The sequence below is a fragment of the Typopeltis vanoorti genome, chromosome 4 (genome assembly GCF_054136105.1).
Source record: "Typopeltis vanoorti isolate ZY-2024b chromosome 4, IOZ_Tvanoo_1.0, whole genome shotgun sequence".
NCBI lineage: Eukaryota > Metazoa > Arthropoda > Arachnida > Uropygi > Thelyphonidae > Typopeltis > Typopeltis vanoorti.
In genome coordinates this window covers 50685516-50706524 of record NC_143552.1, presented here as the reverse complement: position 1 = coordinate 50706524, position 21009 = coordinate 50685516, and the positions used below count along the sequence as shown (strand labels likewise).

Genomic DNA, 21009 nt, shown 5'->3' with positions numbered 1-21009 from the left:
TTCAGAAATACTAGTCTCAACTCAAAACATACTATTTCAATATATTTATATTAGTGTTCGTACAAAAAAAAAATTATTTATAAATTCATCTTCTTCTTCTTCTTCCTAGCATTATGTCCTGCTTGGTGCAGGGTCTGCTGTTTTGCATTTGGCCCTCCATTTCATTCAGTTTGCAGCAACAGTAGGGCATACACTCATGGGTCCGCATGTCTTTTTTTAGGTCATCTTCTCTGGGACTGTGGCAACACCAAGAGTTTTTTGGATGTCATCATTTGTAATATGGTGCATCCCAGTGTCCATTGGAGCATCTGCATCTCCATAACATATAGTGCCTGTTCATGCTGTTTTGTTACAGGCCAGCACGCTGCTTTACAAAGTGCAACTGGTTGAATGACTGTCATTGGGATATTTTCTTGTCACACAAGACCCCCGTGACCTGGCACCATTTCAGCCAGGAAGCATTAATGTGTGTGTGTGTGTTCTGGCATGTGGGAGGATACTACTATGAGACGTTACACAAGATCCAAGGTACTCAAAGTTAGAGGACTTAGTAAGTTTAGTACCATTGACTAGAATTGTGCCATCTGTTTGGGTGCAACATTCTAAATATTCAGTTATTGTCAGGTTAAGTCACAAACCGAAGTCGTCATGTTTTCCACACTGGTTGACAAGTAATTCCAAGTTCCGCTCTGATCTTGTAAGCCAGCAAGACATTGTCGGCATACAGTAGGTGGATGGGATGAATTGCATCTGTCATCCCACAACCTTTTATAAAGCCACATTGATTTGGTGATATAGCAGCAATGTCTCTTAAACTGGCATTGATTATGTATTCAAAAAGCTTCATGGTGTTGGCAGAGGAGGCAAATTATTTATAAATGAATCTGTTATGGAAACACGGTATTTTATTTCCATAAAAGTTCTTGACATATTTTGGTATAGTTAAAATTATGATTCTTCTCTCTTCAGAAAATAATAATGATAATTTCTCCTCTTAGAAGTAGTTTCAGAATTACTAAACCACCTAGAAACTGGGTGTTACATTTACTATTTATTGTCTTTCTAAACTGATTAAGAATAGTTGAGAACATATGTTCTTTGATACCCATTTTGAAACAGCTGTTTAAATTCGGATTGTTTTCTGCATTTTTTTTTTCAGAATATTCAGGAATAGTAAAATAAATAAATAAATAAGACTGTGAAAAGATGCATATTTGTAAACATAATTCACACAAATACTTAAATACCCCTCCAGAACAGTATTATCAAATCCTTTTAATCATAATCACCCATGTTATGTTAAACTTCATGTCAGCTTGATTGTTGTAACTTACACAAATATGGTTTTTTTAAGGCCTTAAATCTTCTAATTCAAATGTTTATCTGGTCCTTCCACATGTTGTGTATTTTAATGGCTGGCTTCCAATTTTAGGAGTACCTTGTAATAGGATGACTTATCTAGGTTCTTTGACCTTGCATAATAACAGTAATTTCTAAATGTTAGCTTAGTTGGCCAAATGGATTACAAATCCACTCTCTCACCAACATTATCAGAAACCTTGAAGCAGCTTAAAAATTTTCATCTTTGGTCTCTGGAATAGTGTCTCCTTATCCCACCCACACTATTAATGCTTTTCAACCTTTATGAGTGCGATTAAAAAAGAGTAGAATGCAAATGTTTCATGTCCTTATATTGATACACCTGCTTTTATTTGTAATTAAATGAATTTTTCTATCTCCAATGTAGATAGAAAAAAACTCAGTATAGCATCATCAACATAAAGGAAGAAGAGAGTAAATACCCAAGTAATCAGACATAATTATGTGCAAATAACCATTGTCTCTGTGTTAGGAATTATATGATAGAGATTAAAACAATGCATTATTAGGAAAAATAACACAATAAAGTATTGCATTTTTAACTATTGACTATTAAATCATTTAAGGAATTTACAACGTATACTGGAATATTAATTAAAAGAAACTTTAATAAATACTTCCTATATTTCGGCAATGTCACATTGCCATCTTCAATGTGAACATATAACTATGACACGTGCACGCAGGCACTACAAAAAGCAAATGAGGCAGAAGAGAGAAACTGCTATTGTTCCTGGAGTCCTAATGGTGCCCCTTAAGCAGGCTATATTGGGTTGTCTTGGCTGTTTGGCTGATGTTCTTGTGATGCAAGCTTCCCAAATTTGAGGCAGTCTCATGCACCCAAATTTGTTGAGGTTTGGAAAGTTTTTTAGAGCTGAGGCTGATTCTAGGAACAGTCTTTCATAATTAAACTTGCTGCAGTGTATTAACGTGGCTTTCTTCCAACGTATTTTGTGGCAGGTATCCAGAGCATGGTCTGCAAGGCCCAGAGTGACTGTACTGGTGAAACCGGATGTAGTCTTTATGTTCCGAAATCCTGACATTTGCTGTCCTGCCTGTTTGGCCAAAGTAGGACAGTTTACAGCTGCAAGGGACCTGGTATACCCCCCCCCCCCCACCACCAGCCCCAGGTAGGTCTAGGGGGAAGTGGTTGGTCTTTGGTGGAGCAGATAAGCGATGCCAATTTTTTATATGGTTTGTAACAAGAAGTTAGGTCATATATTTTTAAGATTTTGGTTATTTTTTTTTTTTGAGGTTCCCCAGATATAGGGAATGGTGATGGATTTAGTGTAATCTTTGTTATGAAAAGGGGGGGGGGGGGCTGTGGTTATCTGGTTTTAATATTTTGGGGGGGGGGGGTTGTAGTCGGCTATGAAAGTATTAAGGATGTAGTTTAGTTCAGTGGTTAGGGCATTGTCATCTGAACAGATTAATTTTGCCCTGTTATATAGTGTTTTTATAACCCCATATTCTTATGAGGAAGGAAGGGAAATTGCTAGTGAATGTATATGCCTGTATGGGTGAGTTTTCTGTAAACCGAGAATACCAAGGATCCATCAGGCTGGTAAATGATTAGAGTGTCTAGGAAAGAGAGACTGTTGTTTTCCTCTTTTTCCAAGGTTAACTGGATTCTGGGTTGTTGGTTGTTTAAGTGTGTTAAGAAGGAGTGGGGCGTATCTGAACCATGTGGCCAAATAGCAAATACATCATCAGCGTAGCAAAGACAAACAGTGAGTTTTTGTGTGGCAGAGATTAAGGCTTTCTCTTCAAAAGTCTCCATAAAGAAGTTGGCCAGGGGTGGGGAGAGTGGTGAACCCATGGCTGTCCCCTCTATCTGTTTGTAGAATTTTCCTTGCCAAACGGAATAGCCTGAGTTCATTGTGAACTGAAATAGGGCTGAGATATTGGGATGAAATTTGGCTTTTGGAAGGTTTCCTTGAGTGGGACATATGTGAATAGGGAGAAGATGTCAAAACTGACCATTATGTCAGTATATTGGAGTGAGAGGTTTTCTATACTGGCTTTGAAGTGGGCTGAGTTTTTTATGTGCGATGGTGTGTTGCCAGTATTGTGTGAGCACTTTGGCTAAGTGTTTGACTAATTTGTATGTGGGGGGAATCAATGCCATCCACTATGGGATGTAATGGCACATTTTGTTTATGTAGTTTTGGAAGTCCGTATATTCGGGGAGGTCTACAGTTAAAAGGTTTTAGTTTGTTGGTAACTTCCACAGGCCAAGAAGTGACCTTCTTAAGAAGCCTTTGGAGTGTTCTAATTTGAGAACGGGTGGGATTATACTCAGTAGGGAGGTAGGTAGCCCGATCTAACAATAAAGCAATAAACTTACCTGTGTAATATGTTTGGTTGAGAACCACAGTGGCATTTTCCTTATCCGCTTTGGTGATTACTATTTCTTTGCTTTTCTTCATTCTTGTGGAGCTTTATATTCATCTTTGGATATGTTGGTTTTAGGTGGTCTTGCTTTGGTGAGAACACCGGCTACATCCAGTCTGATATTGTTGGCAATGTGGTTTGGAAGGTTGCAGATACCACGTTTTCTATTTGAATCATTATTTCTTCTGCTGGTATTTTCTTTGGAGATATGGCGAAATTGTGGCCACATGTTGAGTGCCTCAGGCTTCAGAGCAATGGAAGAAAGGTTAACTACAGTGTTGAGAAGTTGTTGCGGTTCAGAGGTAGAGTCCTTTTTCAAGTTTTCAAATTTTTTGATGTGCCGACTTCGTATCTTTTCAAATTCTTTTGTTGCCGAAGCACACGAGACGTCATAGAGAATTGTCCAAAAGTTGTGGTTCAGCATGTCAGAAAGCTCCTATAACGCCTGAATAGCTTTGTTTTCTTCGACTAGGAGAACACGCGTAAAGACCAACCATTTCCCCTAGATCTGCAAGGGACCTGGGGTATACCAGGTCCCTTGCAGCTGTAAACTGTCCTACTTTGGCCAAACAGGCAGGACAGCAAATGTCAGAATTTCGGAACATAAAGACTACATCCGGTTTCACCAGTACAGCCACTCTGGGCTTGCAGACCATGCTCTGGATACCCGCCACAGAATACATTGGAAGAAAGCCACGTTAATACACCGCAGCAAGTTTAAATATGAAAGATTGTTCGTAGAATCAGCCTCAACTCTAAAAAAACTTTCCAAACCTCAACAAATTTGGGTGCATGAGACTTCCCCAAATTCAGGAAGCTTGCATCACGAGAACATCAGCCCAACAGCCAAGACAACCCAATATAGCCTGCTATGGGGCACCATTCGGACTCTAGGAACAACAGTAGTTTCTCTCATCTGTCTCATTTGCTTTTTGTAGTGCATGTGTCATAGTTGTATGTTCCTATTGAAGATGGCAATGTGACTGCCAAAATATAGGAAGTATTTATTAAAGTTTCTTTTAATTAATATTCCAGTATACGTTGTAAATTCCTTAAATAATTTAACAGTCATGTGGTACCAACGTATAAACCTTTCTACAAGAATTGCATTTGTAACATTTAATTATGATCTATATTACATTAAGTGTATGTTTAATGTAATATAGATCATAATATACCTTTACCTTAGAAGGTATATTAATTCAAATGAAAACACTTAATTTAAGCATGTTTGAAAAGGCAGCATCTGAATGTGCCCCTAGAGTTCAAAGAGCAAGTGGGGAGGGGGGGAAATATATCAAATATATAAAGTGCAGGCTAGAAAAGTTACATTGCTATATAGAAAGCTGAAGCAGAGTTTTAAAAAAAAAATAAATAAATAAATAAAATTAGCTCTGCAGATTAAGGCAATTCTAAAGAATTTTAGCTGATGAGATTGTTCGGATAATGAGTGCTCACTTTGCTAAGTTCTGCCATCCATTGGATGATAGAAATGTATGAGAATAAAGGTCAAAAGCTGCTGCATAACCTGGATAAGAATTCAGCAATATGAACAAATATCATATGAACCAACCTGTATGCTAAAGGAATGTTTAATCAAATTGGTTTTTTCCTTGACACATTCGTATGTATGAAGCAAAAAAAAAATAGTACTGAACTTCAACACTCCCTTCAGTACATGCACTATGAGATATGCCATTCGACTGCATGCACATTAATAGAGGAGCACACATAGAGTCTATGCCATTACATTTAGCTGTAGCAGTGGTGTTGACGTTGGATGAAAAGACGTTTATTATTGAGCATTATTTTCATTCATATGGAGTCGGTAGAATAAATGGTCCAAGCCTACAACATTTTTGTAAGCAGTTTGTTTGTCGTTTCCATAAGTGTGCCCCAAGCAATTGTGTCATAGTGTTCTCCTGCATGGTAAAGGACATTCAGGAGATTACAAACTGTTAACACAAGTGAGAATCACGCCAAACAGCCTAGGTATCCCAAGTTTTACTTGGGATACCTAGGCAGTCACTACAGAGAATCCTTAAGGATGTAGGTCATTTTTTATACGTCATTCAGGTGTGTCAGTGTTTAATAGCAGTGGGTTATGCTACGTAGCAGGAATACTGTGCATGCGTGCTGGCCAATCTCTACAAAGATGCATCCTTCTTACATAATGTCTGGTTCTCGGACAAAGCCCATCTTAGACTAAGTGGTCATGTAAACAGATGAACCTACAGTTTTTTGGCTTCTTGAGACCTGAATTTGTCCAAGAGACCTCTTCACAGTGAGAATGTCATCACATGGTGTGCAGTTTCTGCCATGGTATAATTGGGCCCTACTTCATTGAAGAGGTTGGTGTAACTGTGACATTAAATAGCAAATGTTGCATCAAGAGTGTGTTGGTTCTGTTCACCCAGGATTTGCATAGGATGTGTCATGCAAAAAACATTCCAGTTCATGTGCAGGTATATATTCCAACATGATAGGGTAACCTGTTGCACATCATGATAAATAGGTTCTAGAGCCTATTTATCAGAACACTCTTCCCCCCAGGAGGCTCATTTCAAGGTTCACAGAATTCCTGTACCTTCACTTTCTCTTGATCTCACATCACTTTATGCCTTCATTTGGGGTATGTTGAATGAATGGGTATTCCACTGTGCTTCGTCTCCAAACCTTGATGAACTAAGGGATGAAATTACACAATATGCCCTTGTTCTCCAAGATGACAGAGAATCTTTGCATGTTGTGCTACAAAACCTGTCTTGAAAGAAAAGTACCCATTTCGAGCCCACATATGCTATTATCGTTAATGCTTTATTCAACCAAGATTTCACTGATAATCAGATGTACATAACATCATGTGTAAACATATATTAATAAACCCATTGTAGTTATTTCAGTACTGTTATTTTTTTATTTTATTTTTTTTTTCCATACTATATAACTTGAGTCTCAAATCAGGAAAGAAAGATCCCACAAGAATTGAATCTCTGGAGTGCTAGTGAAGATTTTAGAGAAATTGGTAAGAACTTGCATGCAGGAGTGGATTAGCAGACAAGCTATACTTTGGAGGAGAAAAAAAATACTTAAAGCGTGGGCATATTTTAGTATCAGCTCAAAAAATCAGCTAACGCTTTTTTTTTTCTTTTTTTTTTTCCCCCGTATAGGGAGTAGGCGAGGCCATTTCTTAGCCCTATCTAACTTTTGGAGACTGAGTGGGAGTGGGCAGTTCAGTCTCCACTGGTAGCCAATCAGAGATAGCTGGCCCAAGGCTATCACTAATTAATCAGCACTCAGTGAAGAAGGTGGCTAGTAAGTGCCACCATCTGGTGGTCCCTAACACAATATATTTAATGTCTGAAAATAATGTGGGTTTGATGGCCGATTTTCTTGAGTTTACAGGACGAAAAACCCCAGTTTCTGGGGAAGAAAAACCCGCTAGCCTGTGCCAGAGATCGACTAACTCTGGAACCGGTCAAGAAAAGGCTTAGAAAAAGTTCCTCTAGCCGGCTACTAGATTCGAACGCCACTTCTACTGAGCTACACAGGCTCTAGTCTAGTATTTTAGTAAGTTGCTCATATTTTATAATAATGTTACATCTAAGTTTGATAAAGGAAATGGATACACTATGATACTGTTGGACTTTGTAAGTCATTTGATAAGATACCACATGAAAGGCTGTTGCATAAACTAGAGAATATGGGATTGAATATAAACCATTGGCTTGTGAGTAGCTAATGGACAAGTATCGGAAAGTGGTGTATGGGGTCAGGATATGAAGCTAGTGGTGTTCCCCTGGGATCAGTCCTTGTACCACAGTTGTTCTGTATATACATTAATGATATTGGGAAGGACCTAACAGGAGTGTTCAGTTGTTTGCTGATGATGCAAAGATAGGCAGGACAATTAGGGATGTTATCTACTGGTATATATGATTTATGGAATGATTTGAATAACCTGGAACAGTTGACAAATGATAATAGCTGTCAACTCAGTCAGTGTTAGGAAGTATAAAGTTATGAACTTTGGCATGATGAAATTTCCAGTGATGCATTATGTTGGTGGGATTATTCTGCAAGAAAATGATGGGCTAGAGATCTTGAAGTTACAATGACTAGAAATTTAAAGTTCAAAGATAACATTGCAAAAATTGTAACTACATCCCAGAGAGTAATTGCAATGTTGAGATGAACATTAATATATATATATATATATATATATATATTCATTTTTAATATAAACTGACTATAAACCCGAGAATTATAACAAATTGAGATTTATTTGAAAACGCAACATGTTTTGTCGAGATTGACTTCATTAGACGTTAAGAACATAGAAAGATATTAAAAGACACTGAAATAAACATTGAGACACTCTAAAGCTATACAATTATAAAGTTATGATATTCGACTGTAAATTACAGTTATTATGAACTTGTGCGTGTGTGGAACCACGCGATCTCCAATATCTGATAGAGTCAGAAAGGTCAGATAGAGTCAACATTTTTTTCGAGGATTTTGAACAAAAGGCAATCTCCTCTTTTAGTTTAAAACCAAGAATTTGGCTTAGATATGTGGACGATATATTCCTCATATGGGAGCATGGTATTGAGAATCTTCACAGGTTTCTCAACCATTTAAACAACCTCCATCAGGATATAAAATTGACCATGGAGATTGAAGAAAATAGTTCCCTCTGTTTTCTTGATGTTAAACTCACCAAGATGCACGAATCAGTAAAAGTCTCTATATTTAGAAAGCCAACACACACACACGGATAGATATTTGCATGCGTCCTCACATCACCATCCAGCGTAAAAGTTGGGTATTATATCAACTCTTGCGAATCATGCAAGATCTGTACTGCCAGATGAAGAAGAACTAAAAAAAGCACTACAACATCTTAAATGGACCTTTAAAAGCAATGACTACTCTTTGAAAAGTATCAACAAACAATTATCCCACCGTCAACGTAGCAACATAGAGACACAGAACGACTCCAAAGGTTAAATCTTCTTGCCATATATCAGCACACTATCCAAAAAACTGAGTAGAATCTTAAAGAAATTCAACATACAAACATGCTTCTCGATTCTTCCAAAAATAAGATCAAGTTTCAGCAACTATAAACAATCTCACAACCTTCTACAATTTCCAGGTGTATACAAAGTCACATGTGAGTGCGGAAAACCTTACTATGGCCAAACGGAGAAATCTATTCTCCTACGTCTCAAGGAGCACCAGAGAGACATTGCTTATAAGGGAACCAGAGAAACTGCCCTGTCAGGCCATGTCCTGTTTTCAATAAACACGAACAACGAAAGCCGCCAACATGAAGTAAATTGGACAACAACTTCAAACCTACACATTTGCCATGATGAGATAGAACGCCGAATTGCAGAGCCAAAAGAAATCACCTTGGACCCTCTTCATATGAGCAATAATCTCAGCTATAATTTGCCTGACTCTTTCAGCTCTACTATCAGATACTGGAGATCGCATGGTTCCACACACGCACAAGTGTACAACAATAGAATTTTAACACGGACTATAGCACAAGTTCATAATGACTGTAATTTACAGTCGAATATCATAACTTTATAATTGTATAGCTTTAGAGTGTCTGTCTCAATGTTTATTTCAGTGTCTTTTAATATTTTTCTATGTTCTTAACGCCTGATGAAGTCAATCTTGACAAAACATGTTGCGTTTTCAAATAAATCTCAATTTCTTATAATTCTCGGGTTTATAGTCAGTTTATATTAAAAATGAACATATCCCAACCCCGAATTAATAGTAGTAGTCATATATACAGGGTGTTCGGGATAAATTTGACATATTTATAATTAATTATATTTTTCCGTAAGTTACATGTATTAACACACACTTCTCTTCATTTAAAAGTTTGGACCCTTCTTCATTCATATACAAGATGTCAGAAAGGATGGATAGCTGGAACCCACCTGAATCATGGAAGAGAATAACTTGTATCATGATGATTCGTGCCCGCCATCAAAATAAGGATATTACGACTGCTGCCCAATGCTCCCTGAATACAGTAAAAACAATCAGGCATGAACTAGAGACTTGCAATGGTGACTACGAGGATGTAGCAAGAAGAAAGATCCCTAGCAGACGATCTGATTGCGTTCGTACAGCAGAATTCCTCGCAAATCTGCAGGAACAGGTGTTGAAGAACCCTGGCATTGGAATTCGGGCTTTGTTCGTGGAGTTGCTAACTGTAGTCAAGCCCTGGATAACAAGGGTAGCCAATGGTAGGCCGTATGTATGGCAGCAGGATTCGGCCCCTTGCCACACCTCTGGGAAAAGTCAAAAATGGTTGTCTGAAAATTTCTACGACTTCACCAGTCCAAATGTTTGGCCTCCAAACTCCCCAGACCTTAACCCCATGGATTATTTTGTATGGGGCGCAGTTGAAAAAGACACCAATCGCACTTCCAGTAATACAAAAGCCCAGTTAATGGATAAAATTAAAACAGTTTTTGCGGCCCTTCCCAGGGAGACTGTAGCATCAGCTTGTTCGAGGTTCCGAAGCAGAATTGAAGCTGTGATCGATGCTAATGGTGGTTATTTTGAGTAAATCTTGTTGATAGTATTGTAATTAACTCTGCCTGTAATGTTTTTTTGTCAATTCATTAAATTTAATAGATACAAAGAAGATTTTCTTTTTCCTTACGAAACTGTCAAATTTATCCCGAACACCCTGTATATATATATATATATATATATATATATATAAGGATAAGGAAGTCATTTTGCCTCTTTACAAGACCATGATACAAATGACTGGGCACAAATTTGGTCTCCTGAGTGCATAGGGAATAAAGAAGCTGTGGGAAAGGATGCAGAGGAGCGACAATGATGATGATATCAGGATTATGAGGACAGATTGAGAGTATCTGACACTGGTAAACAGGAGAAAAAGGCATGGTATGATAGGGTGTATAAACTTCTGAAAGGGTGTTATAAGTTATCGACTGATGAAATTTTTCATTATATGGAAAGTGGGTAGAGAACAGGGGGTGTATCCTTAAAAGTTAAATTTGTATTTGCTTAAGAAAGGAGTGAGAGCTATATTTTTATTTCAAAGAGCAGTGAGTGAGTGAAACAGTTTGCCTGTTGGAAGTAGTGAGTGCATCTACCGTGAATGAGTTTAAAAGAAAATATGACAGTTGGTGGGTGATCTATGGCTTCCATCAGAGGTCTCAGGTAATAATAATAAATTAGAAGGTTGCATGACTTATGTTGAAAGTAGACTTTATGATCACAAATACTTATTATAAAAATCTGAGTTTATTTAGCCATTAAAACAATACAAAAACATACAAATTAAAAACATTGACCACAGAGAACTTCTTCATGGTAAAATACACACAAAGATGGCAAGTTAAAAAAATACAAATTAATTTAAAAAAACCAAAAAAACCATTGTAGTATAATCAATAAAAACACCATGAGGCAGTGAAGTGTGGCACAAGTCATTTTCTAGCACTGGAGATGATTAGCTGAAAAATGAGGCCGTAGTTTTGCAAGTGAGCCATTTGAAAAAATAACAGTGCTGGATTCTTGAATCTGATGAGAAAGAAAGTTATTCTCTATTTCAAATTTCTCTAGTTCTTTCTTTTATGAAAACTCCTACAGGTCTGTCCTCTGTAGGGAATACCATAGGAACAAGGAATTCTGTAGATGCCTGAATGTTTGTAGAATGTGTGACTTAGAAGAATGAAGGAATATTTGTATAGTGAGAATAGACTTGAAGGCTAGTTTTAAGCAGGTTGGTGATTTGAAAGAATAGATTACTATTGCAAGGAATTAAAATAGAGTCTCTGTAATGATTGTGAAAACTTGCTGTGTAATGGGATTAGATTGAACTGTCTAATATTTCTGTTGTTAAATTGTGAATGAAACTATGTTGTGTAATTTATTTTTTTTCATTCATATTTAACATTGCTTATTATGTATTAATCATGTTTTATATAAAAAGTAATTACTATTCCTTATTTAAGAATTACTATTTAATTATTTATTCTATTCTTAACCTACTGTTAATATATTAAATAATAATATGTGTAAAATTTATGGTAACTAAATATATATGGTGTAACGTAAAGTGTTATTTTATATTTAACTGTATACGTAATCAATAAGTTGAAGAAGTAGCTTAAATATTCTATTGTTCTTATTTGTGAAATATTTAATGTTATGTAATCACTCATGTAGCAGTAATATAGCATACATTACATTGGCGAAATGTTTACGCTTAGTCTATTGTCATGGAAACGCACGCGTAAACAACCACGAGTGGAGTAGAACGTGGCGTTCGAACGTAAGGGGGGAGTGAAGGTCATATAGAATATAGAGAAAAAGGGTAAAGAGGAAGGAAGGTCATAGATAAGATAGAGAGGAGAGAAGAATTATTATTAAGCGAGTGAGGAGAGAGTTTTGCGGAACCAAGATTATAAAATCCTCAGGGCAGAAATTTATGAGTAAAGTGTTCGGAAGTGAACCTATAAGTAGTGAAACATAAAGTTTAATGTTATAAGCGAAATCTGCTGTTGTTATGAAGAAAGGTTGATGCCGTAATCAGATAAAAGGAAACTGGACAGTCAATGCGAAAATTCTGATTAATGCCAGTTAATCTGGATTACGATTAAATTCTATGTTGCCCTAGGAAAGAGTTATATTGATTACTTGGAGAAAAGTGAACAAGAAAAGATATCAGTACTTAATTACTGTTGTTTGGAATAGTGAAGTGCGACTAACAATAGTACAGTTTAAACTGTGGAGAATTTTTATTACGTGTGTTCCGCTAACGTTAATTAAGTTTGTTCATAAGTGCTCTCTCAATAAATTGATGTATTGAAGAATCTGTCTGGTAAGAATAGTTGTATAAGTTTGTCTAATTTAGCATTAACTGTGATATATTTCCGATGCTCAAGGTCCGGAATATATTTGCTTGGAATATTGCTTACGTAGTTTATTGCCTGCTGTGAATATAAACATTGAGCTGATAGATTTGTGAAGACTGATTAATTGTGAAGTTGTTATGTTAACCTGAGATAAGTAGATTTGTGTTTTTGAGACTGTGAATTGTAAATGGAAGTTAGAACATTGATTTAGCATGAGTGACCTAAGAAGTTGTATTAAGTTAATTGTATAGTTCCATTTTAAAATAGAGTTCTTGTATTTGTTAACCATATCATATATTAAATGTTTTATTTTGTTGATCTAAATATTGTGTTTGCCTGAATTCCTTATTATTGCACCGTTCATAAATATTCGAATCTTGCGGGAACCCCAAGTAAAAATGATAATAGATGATTCGGCCTAATGAGATGACTGTTAACTTAATTTAGAACTGATCCTACTATTTATATAGACTAATCTAAGAATAGGGTGGCGCAGTATAAATATAAATTTCCCTACTTTTGGATCGGTGATCATTTCGTAATTAGTTGTATTATTCATAAAGGTGACTTGAAACTAGATAGATTTAGAACACGACAGAAAAGAGTCGTCACGACAAATGGCGCAGTCGACAGGATGTGATTTAAACGTTAGAAATTAAATTTAACAACTGTAAGTTAAGAAATTGAACTTAATTTTGATGATAGCAATCATAGAAATACTCCCTGTAATTTTAGAAAGTGAAATAATTAAATCACAGTGAACTGGTTATAATCTGGAGTCAGGCAAAGATAAAAGTTTATATTAAAATAGAAAGATTGTATTATTTGAAATAGTAATTTATTAATCACTATGGCTGTTACATCAAGCTCTGAAATGAATGATAGTGAATTTTTTCGTACGGTAAACCCGCAACAGGTTTTTCCCCAATTTTCAGGTGAAGAATCAGATGATGTACTATTTTTCTTTACCTATGTTGAAAAACTTAGAGAGATAGCAGGTTGGACTGATTTTCAATTGCTGGTTTTGATTAGAAGTAAATTAATAGGTAAAGCAAAAACATTCTTATATTCTTCTCCAATACTTCGGGAAACTTTTGAGTATTCAAAATTTAAGGAAACTTTGTTATCCCAATTTTGTAAACTTAGAAGTGTAGGTCCTAATTTATGGAAGTTACAGAAAATTATTCAAAAGGATAAGGAGACTGTTACTGATTTCCACAATCGTTTATTAACATTGGCTAACAGTTTGAATGTTACTGCTGAAGATAAACCTCACTTAGATTGGGCAGTATTCCAACAATTTAGACAAGGTCTTAGGCAAGAATTGCGAGAAACAGCCTATAAGAAGAAAATTTCCACCTTAGAAGAGTGTGTCAAAACTGTCAAGGAAAGAGAACAAATATTAGGAGACCTTTATCCCTCAACCAATGTAAATCTTGTGAATGTTGTGAATAAGACTGACACTTCCTTCAACCAATCAGAAATAGAGAAGAGAAGTAAGGTTGAAAAAGGAAAGGCAGAGAAAATAGGAGAAAATATAAGTAGTGTTAACTACATGACTGAAAGTAAAGAGGAATTTGACAAGAAACTGATGACAGAAGTAAAAACCTTGATTCACCAAGAAGTAAAAAAATTAAATCAGCCAATCATGGATAGTCTTGATGAAGTTGTAAAGCAATTGTCGACTATTACCTTAAGATCTCAAGGAAATCAAAATCCCACTACAAATGAGATTAATGAGATGATCAAACATGAAGTTAAAAAACAAAATCAACCTATTTTAACTAGTCTAGATAAGGTAATCCAAGGATTAAATGATGTTAGACAACAAATGTCTGTTGTTCCTCAGTCTAAGACAGAGACAAAGCAAGGAAATCCTGTTAAATGTTATAATTGCAACAAAGTTGGACATTATGCCAGGAATTGCTACCATAATAAAGAAAACTACTATAACAACAGATGGAACTCAAAATTTGGATATGTGACCCACAGGAGAAATAACAGAATTCAGAATTATCAGGCCTCTAATGAAAGAATGATGAGAATTAAAGGAGATATCCTGGGCTCTGAGTGTAACATGTTATTAGATACAGGATGCAATGCCTCTACCATTAGAAAGGATTATTTCCTGACTTTAAAGAACAAACTGTGGAAGAGCACTGCCAAGCTGAGACAACCTGTAAAGATTACTTCTCTCTCAGACTCAAACTCTGTGGCATATGAGAAACTTCGAGCAAGGATATACCTACCAGAATTTGGACTGTACGTGTGGCAAGACTTACTTGTTGTCCCCACTACTTCCAATCTAAGTTCTCACATTATTCTAGGAACAAATTTCTTAGCAAAATATCAATTCTCTTGTGACTTTTCTAAGAAAGAAATATCCTTGATGAACAAAAGGAGATATACCAGGAGAAATGAAATTCTTAGTAGTGATAAGACTAAGCATCAAACAAAACAGTTTAGATTGCCATTTGAATTTGGACCATCTATTAAAGAAAAGTCAGCTGTGAATCAATCATCTAATAGAGATAGTGGTGATAACTCTCATGTACACACTCTGTCTGATACTCCACTTGTCACTGATGAACAAAAAGTAGCAGTGACAAAGCCTAAATCAGAAGCTACCACTGATAGTAAGATAACGGTTGAAGTCAATTTTGGTAAAATGACCAATCTATATAATGGAACACACCACCAAGAAGAGAGACAGTTAAAACTTAATTCTGGTAATGGAAAACGTGAATTTAATTCAGAAGAGAAAATCCCATACTACAGACATAGAAGACACTCTGAAATTGATAATGGTGATAACAGATTTAATGAGAATGTGAAAGAGAATAAATGCACTAGACATGATAAGGAACCAGGTTTCATTCAAAGTAGGTACTACTTGAGGAATCGAAGAGGAAATATGGAATCCAGTTTTTTCGTGAAGGAACCTAGTGTAAAAAAAAAAAAATTTTTTTTCTTATAAAAAAATTTTTCAAAGAAAGGGTGAGCCTATGTTAAATTGTGAATGAAACTATGTTGTGTAATTTATTTTTTTTCATTCATATTTAACATTGCTTATTATGTATTAATCATGTTTTATATAAAAAGTAATTACTATTCCTTATTTAAGAATTACTATTTAATTATTTATTCTATTCTTAACCTACTGTTAATATATTAAATAATAATATGTGTAAAATTTATGGTAACTAAATATATATGGTGTAACGTAAAGTGTTATTTTATATTTAACTGTATACGTAATCAATAAGTTGAAGAAGTAGCTTAAATATTCTATTGTTCTTATTTGTGAAATATTTAATGTTATGTAATCACTCATGTAGCAGTAATATAGCATACATTACATTGGCGAAATGTTTACGCTTAGTCTATTGTCATGGAAACGCACGCGTAAACAACCACGAGTGGAGTAGAACGTGGCGTTCGAACGTAAGGGGGGAGTGAAGGTCATATAGAATATAGAGAAAAAGGGTAAAGAGGAAGGAAGGTCATAGATAAGATAGAGAGGAGAGAAGAATTATTATTAAGCGAGTGAGGAGAGAGTTTTGCGGAACCAAGATTATAAAATCCTCAGGGCAGAAATTTATGAGTAAAGTGTTCGGAAGTGAACCTATAAGTAGTGAAACATAAAGTTTAATGTTATAAGCGAAATCTGCTGTTGTTATGAAGAAAGGTTGATGCCGTAATCAGATAAAAGGAAACTGGACAGTCAATGCGAAAATTCTGATTAATGCCAGTTAATCTGGATTACGATTAAATTCTATGTTGCCCTAGGAAAGAGTTATATTGATTACTTGGAGAAAAGTGAACAAGAAAAGATATCAGTACTTAATTACTGTTGTTTGGAATAGTGAAGTGCGACTAACAATAGTACAGTTTAAACTGTGGAGAATTTTTATTATGTGTGTTCCGCTAACGTTAATTAAGTTTGTTCATAAGTGCTCTCTCAATAAATTGATGTATTGAAGAATCTGTCTGGTAAGAATAGTTGTATAAGTTTGTCTAATTTAGCATTAACTGTGATATATTTCCGATGCTCAAGGTCCGGAATATATTTGCTTGGAATATTGCTTACGTAGTTTATTGCCTGCTGTGAATATAAACATTGAGCTGATAGATTTGTGAAGACTGATTAATTGTGAAGTTGTTATGTTAACCTGAGATAAGTAGATTTGTGTTTTTGAGACTGTGAATTGTAAATGGAAGTTAGAACATTGATTTAGCATGAGTGACCTAAGAAGTTGTATTAAGTTAATTGTATAGTTCCATTTTAAAATAGAGTTCTTGTATTTGTTAACCATATCATATATTAAATGTTTTATTTTGTTGATCTAAATATTGTGTTTGCCTGAATTCCTTATTATTGCACCGTTCATAAATATTCGAATCTTGCGGGAACCCCAAGTAAAAATGATAATAGATGATTCGGCCTAATGAGATGACTGTTAACTTAATTTAGAACTGATCCTACTATTTATATAGACTAATCTAAGAATAGGGTGGCGCAGTATAAATATAAATTTCCCTACTTTTGGATCGGTGATCATTTCGTAATTAGTTGTATTATTCATAAAGGTGACTTGAAACTAGATAGATTTAGAACACGACAGAAAAGAGTCGTCACGACACTGTCTCATTGTCAGACATCATTACAATGCTTGATATATATATATATATATATATATATACTAGGGGGAGCTCTGACGCCTACGGTGCCCCCCAAGTTCCAGACTGGTAGGCCGGTTCTTGAATTCTGATGACTCGGAAGGGGAATTCGGCCCCCCCCCCATCGCCTACGGCACCCCCCCCCCCCCCGAGTTCCGGATCGGTAGGCCGGTTCTTGAATTCTGATGACTCGAAAGGGGGATTCGGCCCCCTGTTGCCTACGCCACCCAACCCCCCGAGTTCCAGACAGGTAGGCCAGTTCTCCTTGAATTTTGAAGACTCGACACTCAGGATAACCCCTGAGTTTCAAAATGTTTCAAATAACTTGACAAAAAATGTGACAGAAAAGCGTTACCAAAAAAAGCTTATCGTTTTATATTATAGAGTATATATATAGTCTCACTCTGGCAAATGTTTAATGTTTCAGTGAATGAAGTTTTGAGCCACATTGAAGACATCTTCTCATCAGATGGTACAAGACTTTTCAAGCACTATCTTCAGTCTGATCACTTCCAATGGAATGATTATCCCTATAATCAACTTTTTGGCCTCGCTATGGGAAGTTCTTTATCTTTCCCTTCTGCAGATCTTTTTATGGACAATTTTGAAAAAGAAAAAAAAAAGTTTTTTTCAGCCAGCCCTAAGCCTGCTGTTTGGCAGAGATATGTTGACAACATTTTTATTGTCTGGAAACATGACATTACTAACCTAAATAATTTATTTTCTTTTCAATTTCACCCAGCTCTTTCCACCCAAAAATCAGATTCTGCTTAGAATTGGAAAATGAAGACAAGTTACCTTTACTTGATATCCTGATCTGAAAAACATCTGAGGACAGATTTGCTTTAGGTGTTTACTTTTGAATTCATACACCCAGGATGTAATCTCCATTCTTCATCTCTTCACCATCTTACAAAATATAGGCATTATTCACATTATAAAAAAGTGTGTTCTCCAAATTAAAAGATGAAGATAGACAAAAAATAAGTGTGACTATTAGTTTCAAAATATTTAGAAAAACTTAAGCTAGGTGAATATCCAGTGTCCCCTATGGACCCAAGTAGTATTTTTTGCTTGTGCATCTTGGGGGGGGTCTGTAAATTCCTTGAACCAGAAGATATCTAGATGTGAGGCATTTATTGGCATCCAGATCAATCAAAAAGATCCTTAAATTGTTCATCCCGTTGTGGTTGTGCCAGTTTGGGTCATGAAGTCAATAATAGCCATTTTATCACACTCTCCTAATATAATGTATATGAAACTAGTAGAGGTTTAAACTCAACAAAATTAGCTAGCAAAGTCTCCTTGTGGAATGTATACTGGACTTAAAATATTTAAAATGTTTCTCATCCACAAAATTATCAAATGCAAGACTTTTGCAGGATTGACAGAATGCAGTTTAGTGTGTTAATTAAGAATATATTGGCTGGGAAACAATTTCTACCATCAGAGTGTAACTGCTATAATTTGTGTGAATGAGAGAGAGAGAGAGAAGAGAATTTTTATTTGATTTGATTTTTACATATTCTCATATGTAAAAATCAAATCAGTTTCTATATAAAGATTTTGGAATAATTCTTAGCTAAGCACAACATCTCTATGGTTCTCCATCCGTTTACTACTCCTTCCTATTTCTCAGCCTGAATAGTATCCTGAAAAGGAAATAATTTGGCCGGTATTCAGTAAAATACTGTGCAGGAGCAACAGACCATTTTAAAGGTTTGTCAGAGATGCAGTGAACAGTGGTTGAATTTGTACATACAATCAGGAGGATTACTTTGAAGGAAATTTTAAATTATTTGCTTTAATTTTCCTGCATAAATTTCTGACATGCATATGTCTGTTCATGTCTATCTGTTGGTGTGTGTGTGTGTAAGTATATATTTGTATGTATTGCCTTTTTTGTGTCCTTGTTTCTTATTCTTGAAAGTTTCTATTCCAAAGATCTGGATAGAATAAAGTTACATAAGTTATTAAAGAAGACAAGAATATTAGAATGAATTTGTGATTCTCAAAATGTAGATATATCCTGATGATAATGTTAGTTTCTCCTATAACGTGCTTGCTATTATCTGGTCTCAGAAAGAGGTATGTAGGTTTTTTCATTCTAGAAATTGAATAACAAACCTGAGAATATTAGTAGTCAACGTGGATGTGTGTATAAATAGCAGCTGTGATCTTAATTTCCTTAGCACTTATTCTAAAATAAACAATATCTAACGTCTCCCTCCCCATCCACTTAATACATATTATTGAATATATCTAAGTGGTTTGTATTAATAAAATGTTTTCTCCATAGATTGCCATTCCCATTGAAGAATTTTACAATGCTCATCTTAAATTTATGTTTAAGCATAGGTCCTCAAATGAAGGTATGTTTTTGTTTTACTCTCAGAAAGTTCATGCAGAACTTCTTTAATGCTTGTTAAATCCATACTCAAACAATTGTTAAGTTTCATTGCTAAATCTGTAAAGACATTTCTGTTATAATAATGTTCACTTTTTTTTTTTTTTTTTTTTTATCGCCAGGAGGTGTATGCACATGTTTGAACATTTTTAATATATATATATATATGCACACATAGACTGATCTCTTGTAGAAGTTAACATTATTCATCATCAACCTGAATAGCATGAATGGAAAATAATTGGTGGATCTAGAAGAATTAAAGTGTCATGTTGACATTATTAGCATTGCTGAGACTAAGAAGGCAAAAAATAGATGAAATACTTCAGCTTATTAAAATAAACTGATTTCTGCAGGCACTAAGAGAGGGGGGGGTGACTAGTTATAATATTCAGCAAAGATAAATTTCTTCAGTGAGGACAATTTTCAGGTAGAGTGATGTGAACAGATTTCAAAATGGGTAATTGAACATAAGCCTTACACATGCTTACGATTCCAGTGAATACCAGTAGGGAAGAAGTAGAAAAATTCTTGAGTCATTAGAGATTTGGGACTTTTCTAGTCATTACTACCATCAAATTCCTACAAAACAATGTGCATAAATTCACATGAAAAGAACGCAAAATAAGGAATAATTTTTATTAACATGTTCGCTGCCAGCTATGAGTATACTCGTAGTTGGTATATGAGCCTCACAAGCCAACTACGAATATACTCGTATGTCGATTACCGCCAGCAACGAGATTACTTGTACTGACCTTGAAGAAGTGAAAGTGCTTGGCATGCGGTAACAAATTATGTCCGAGGAGTGTGGCAGCGAACGTGTTAATTATAGATTATAAAGATATTATTTATCCATTGAGGTTATAAACATTTTGAAATTTACTGGAGAGTTTATGAATGGACTTCTGGGGAGTAGAGTCCATTTAAGTATTGCAATCCAAGCCAACTCTGCTGAAGGTTATTATGTTCTCATAATCTCCTGGTAAATTTCAAAACTTTTTAACTTTCTCTCTTATCTGGCTATAAAATCAGTTGATTAATAGTATCCTTATAATCTATAAATTACCATGTCAGAATAAAACCTTTTAGACTCTTTATTTCAATAATTTATTACTTTGATTTTTGCTGAGAGTGACACCTTCAGATTGATTCAAGATACAAGAGTGTATAAAAGGTTTTGAAATAGAAAGTAATTTGTCACCTAGTGTTAGA

General features: G+C 35.3%; 1 protein-coding gene across 2 annotated transcripts in view; it reads left to right on the top strand.

Moving 5' to 3' along the window:
• Nucleotides 1-21009, top strand: part of mbc (dedicator of cytokinesis protein myoblast city) — a 643249-nt gene that overhangs the window by 259490 nt on the left and 362750 nt on the right. For both annotated transcript variants that reach the window (XM_090391142.1, XM_090391141.1), the window contains exon 16: nt 19687-19759. In XM_090391142.1, coding sequence (XP_090247268.1) covers nt 19687-19759 — 73 coding nt within the window. The remainder of the gene's footprint in view (nt 1-19686; nt 19760-21009) is intronic.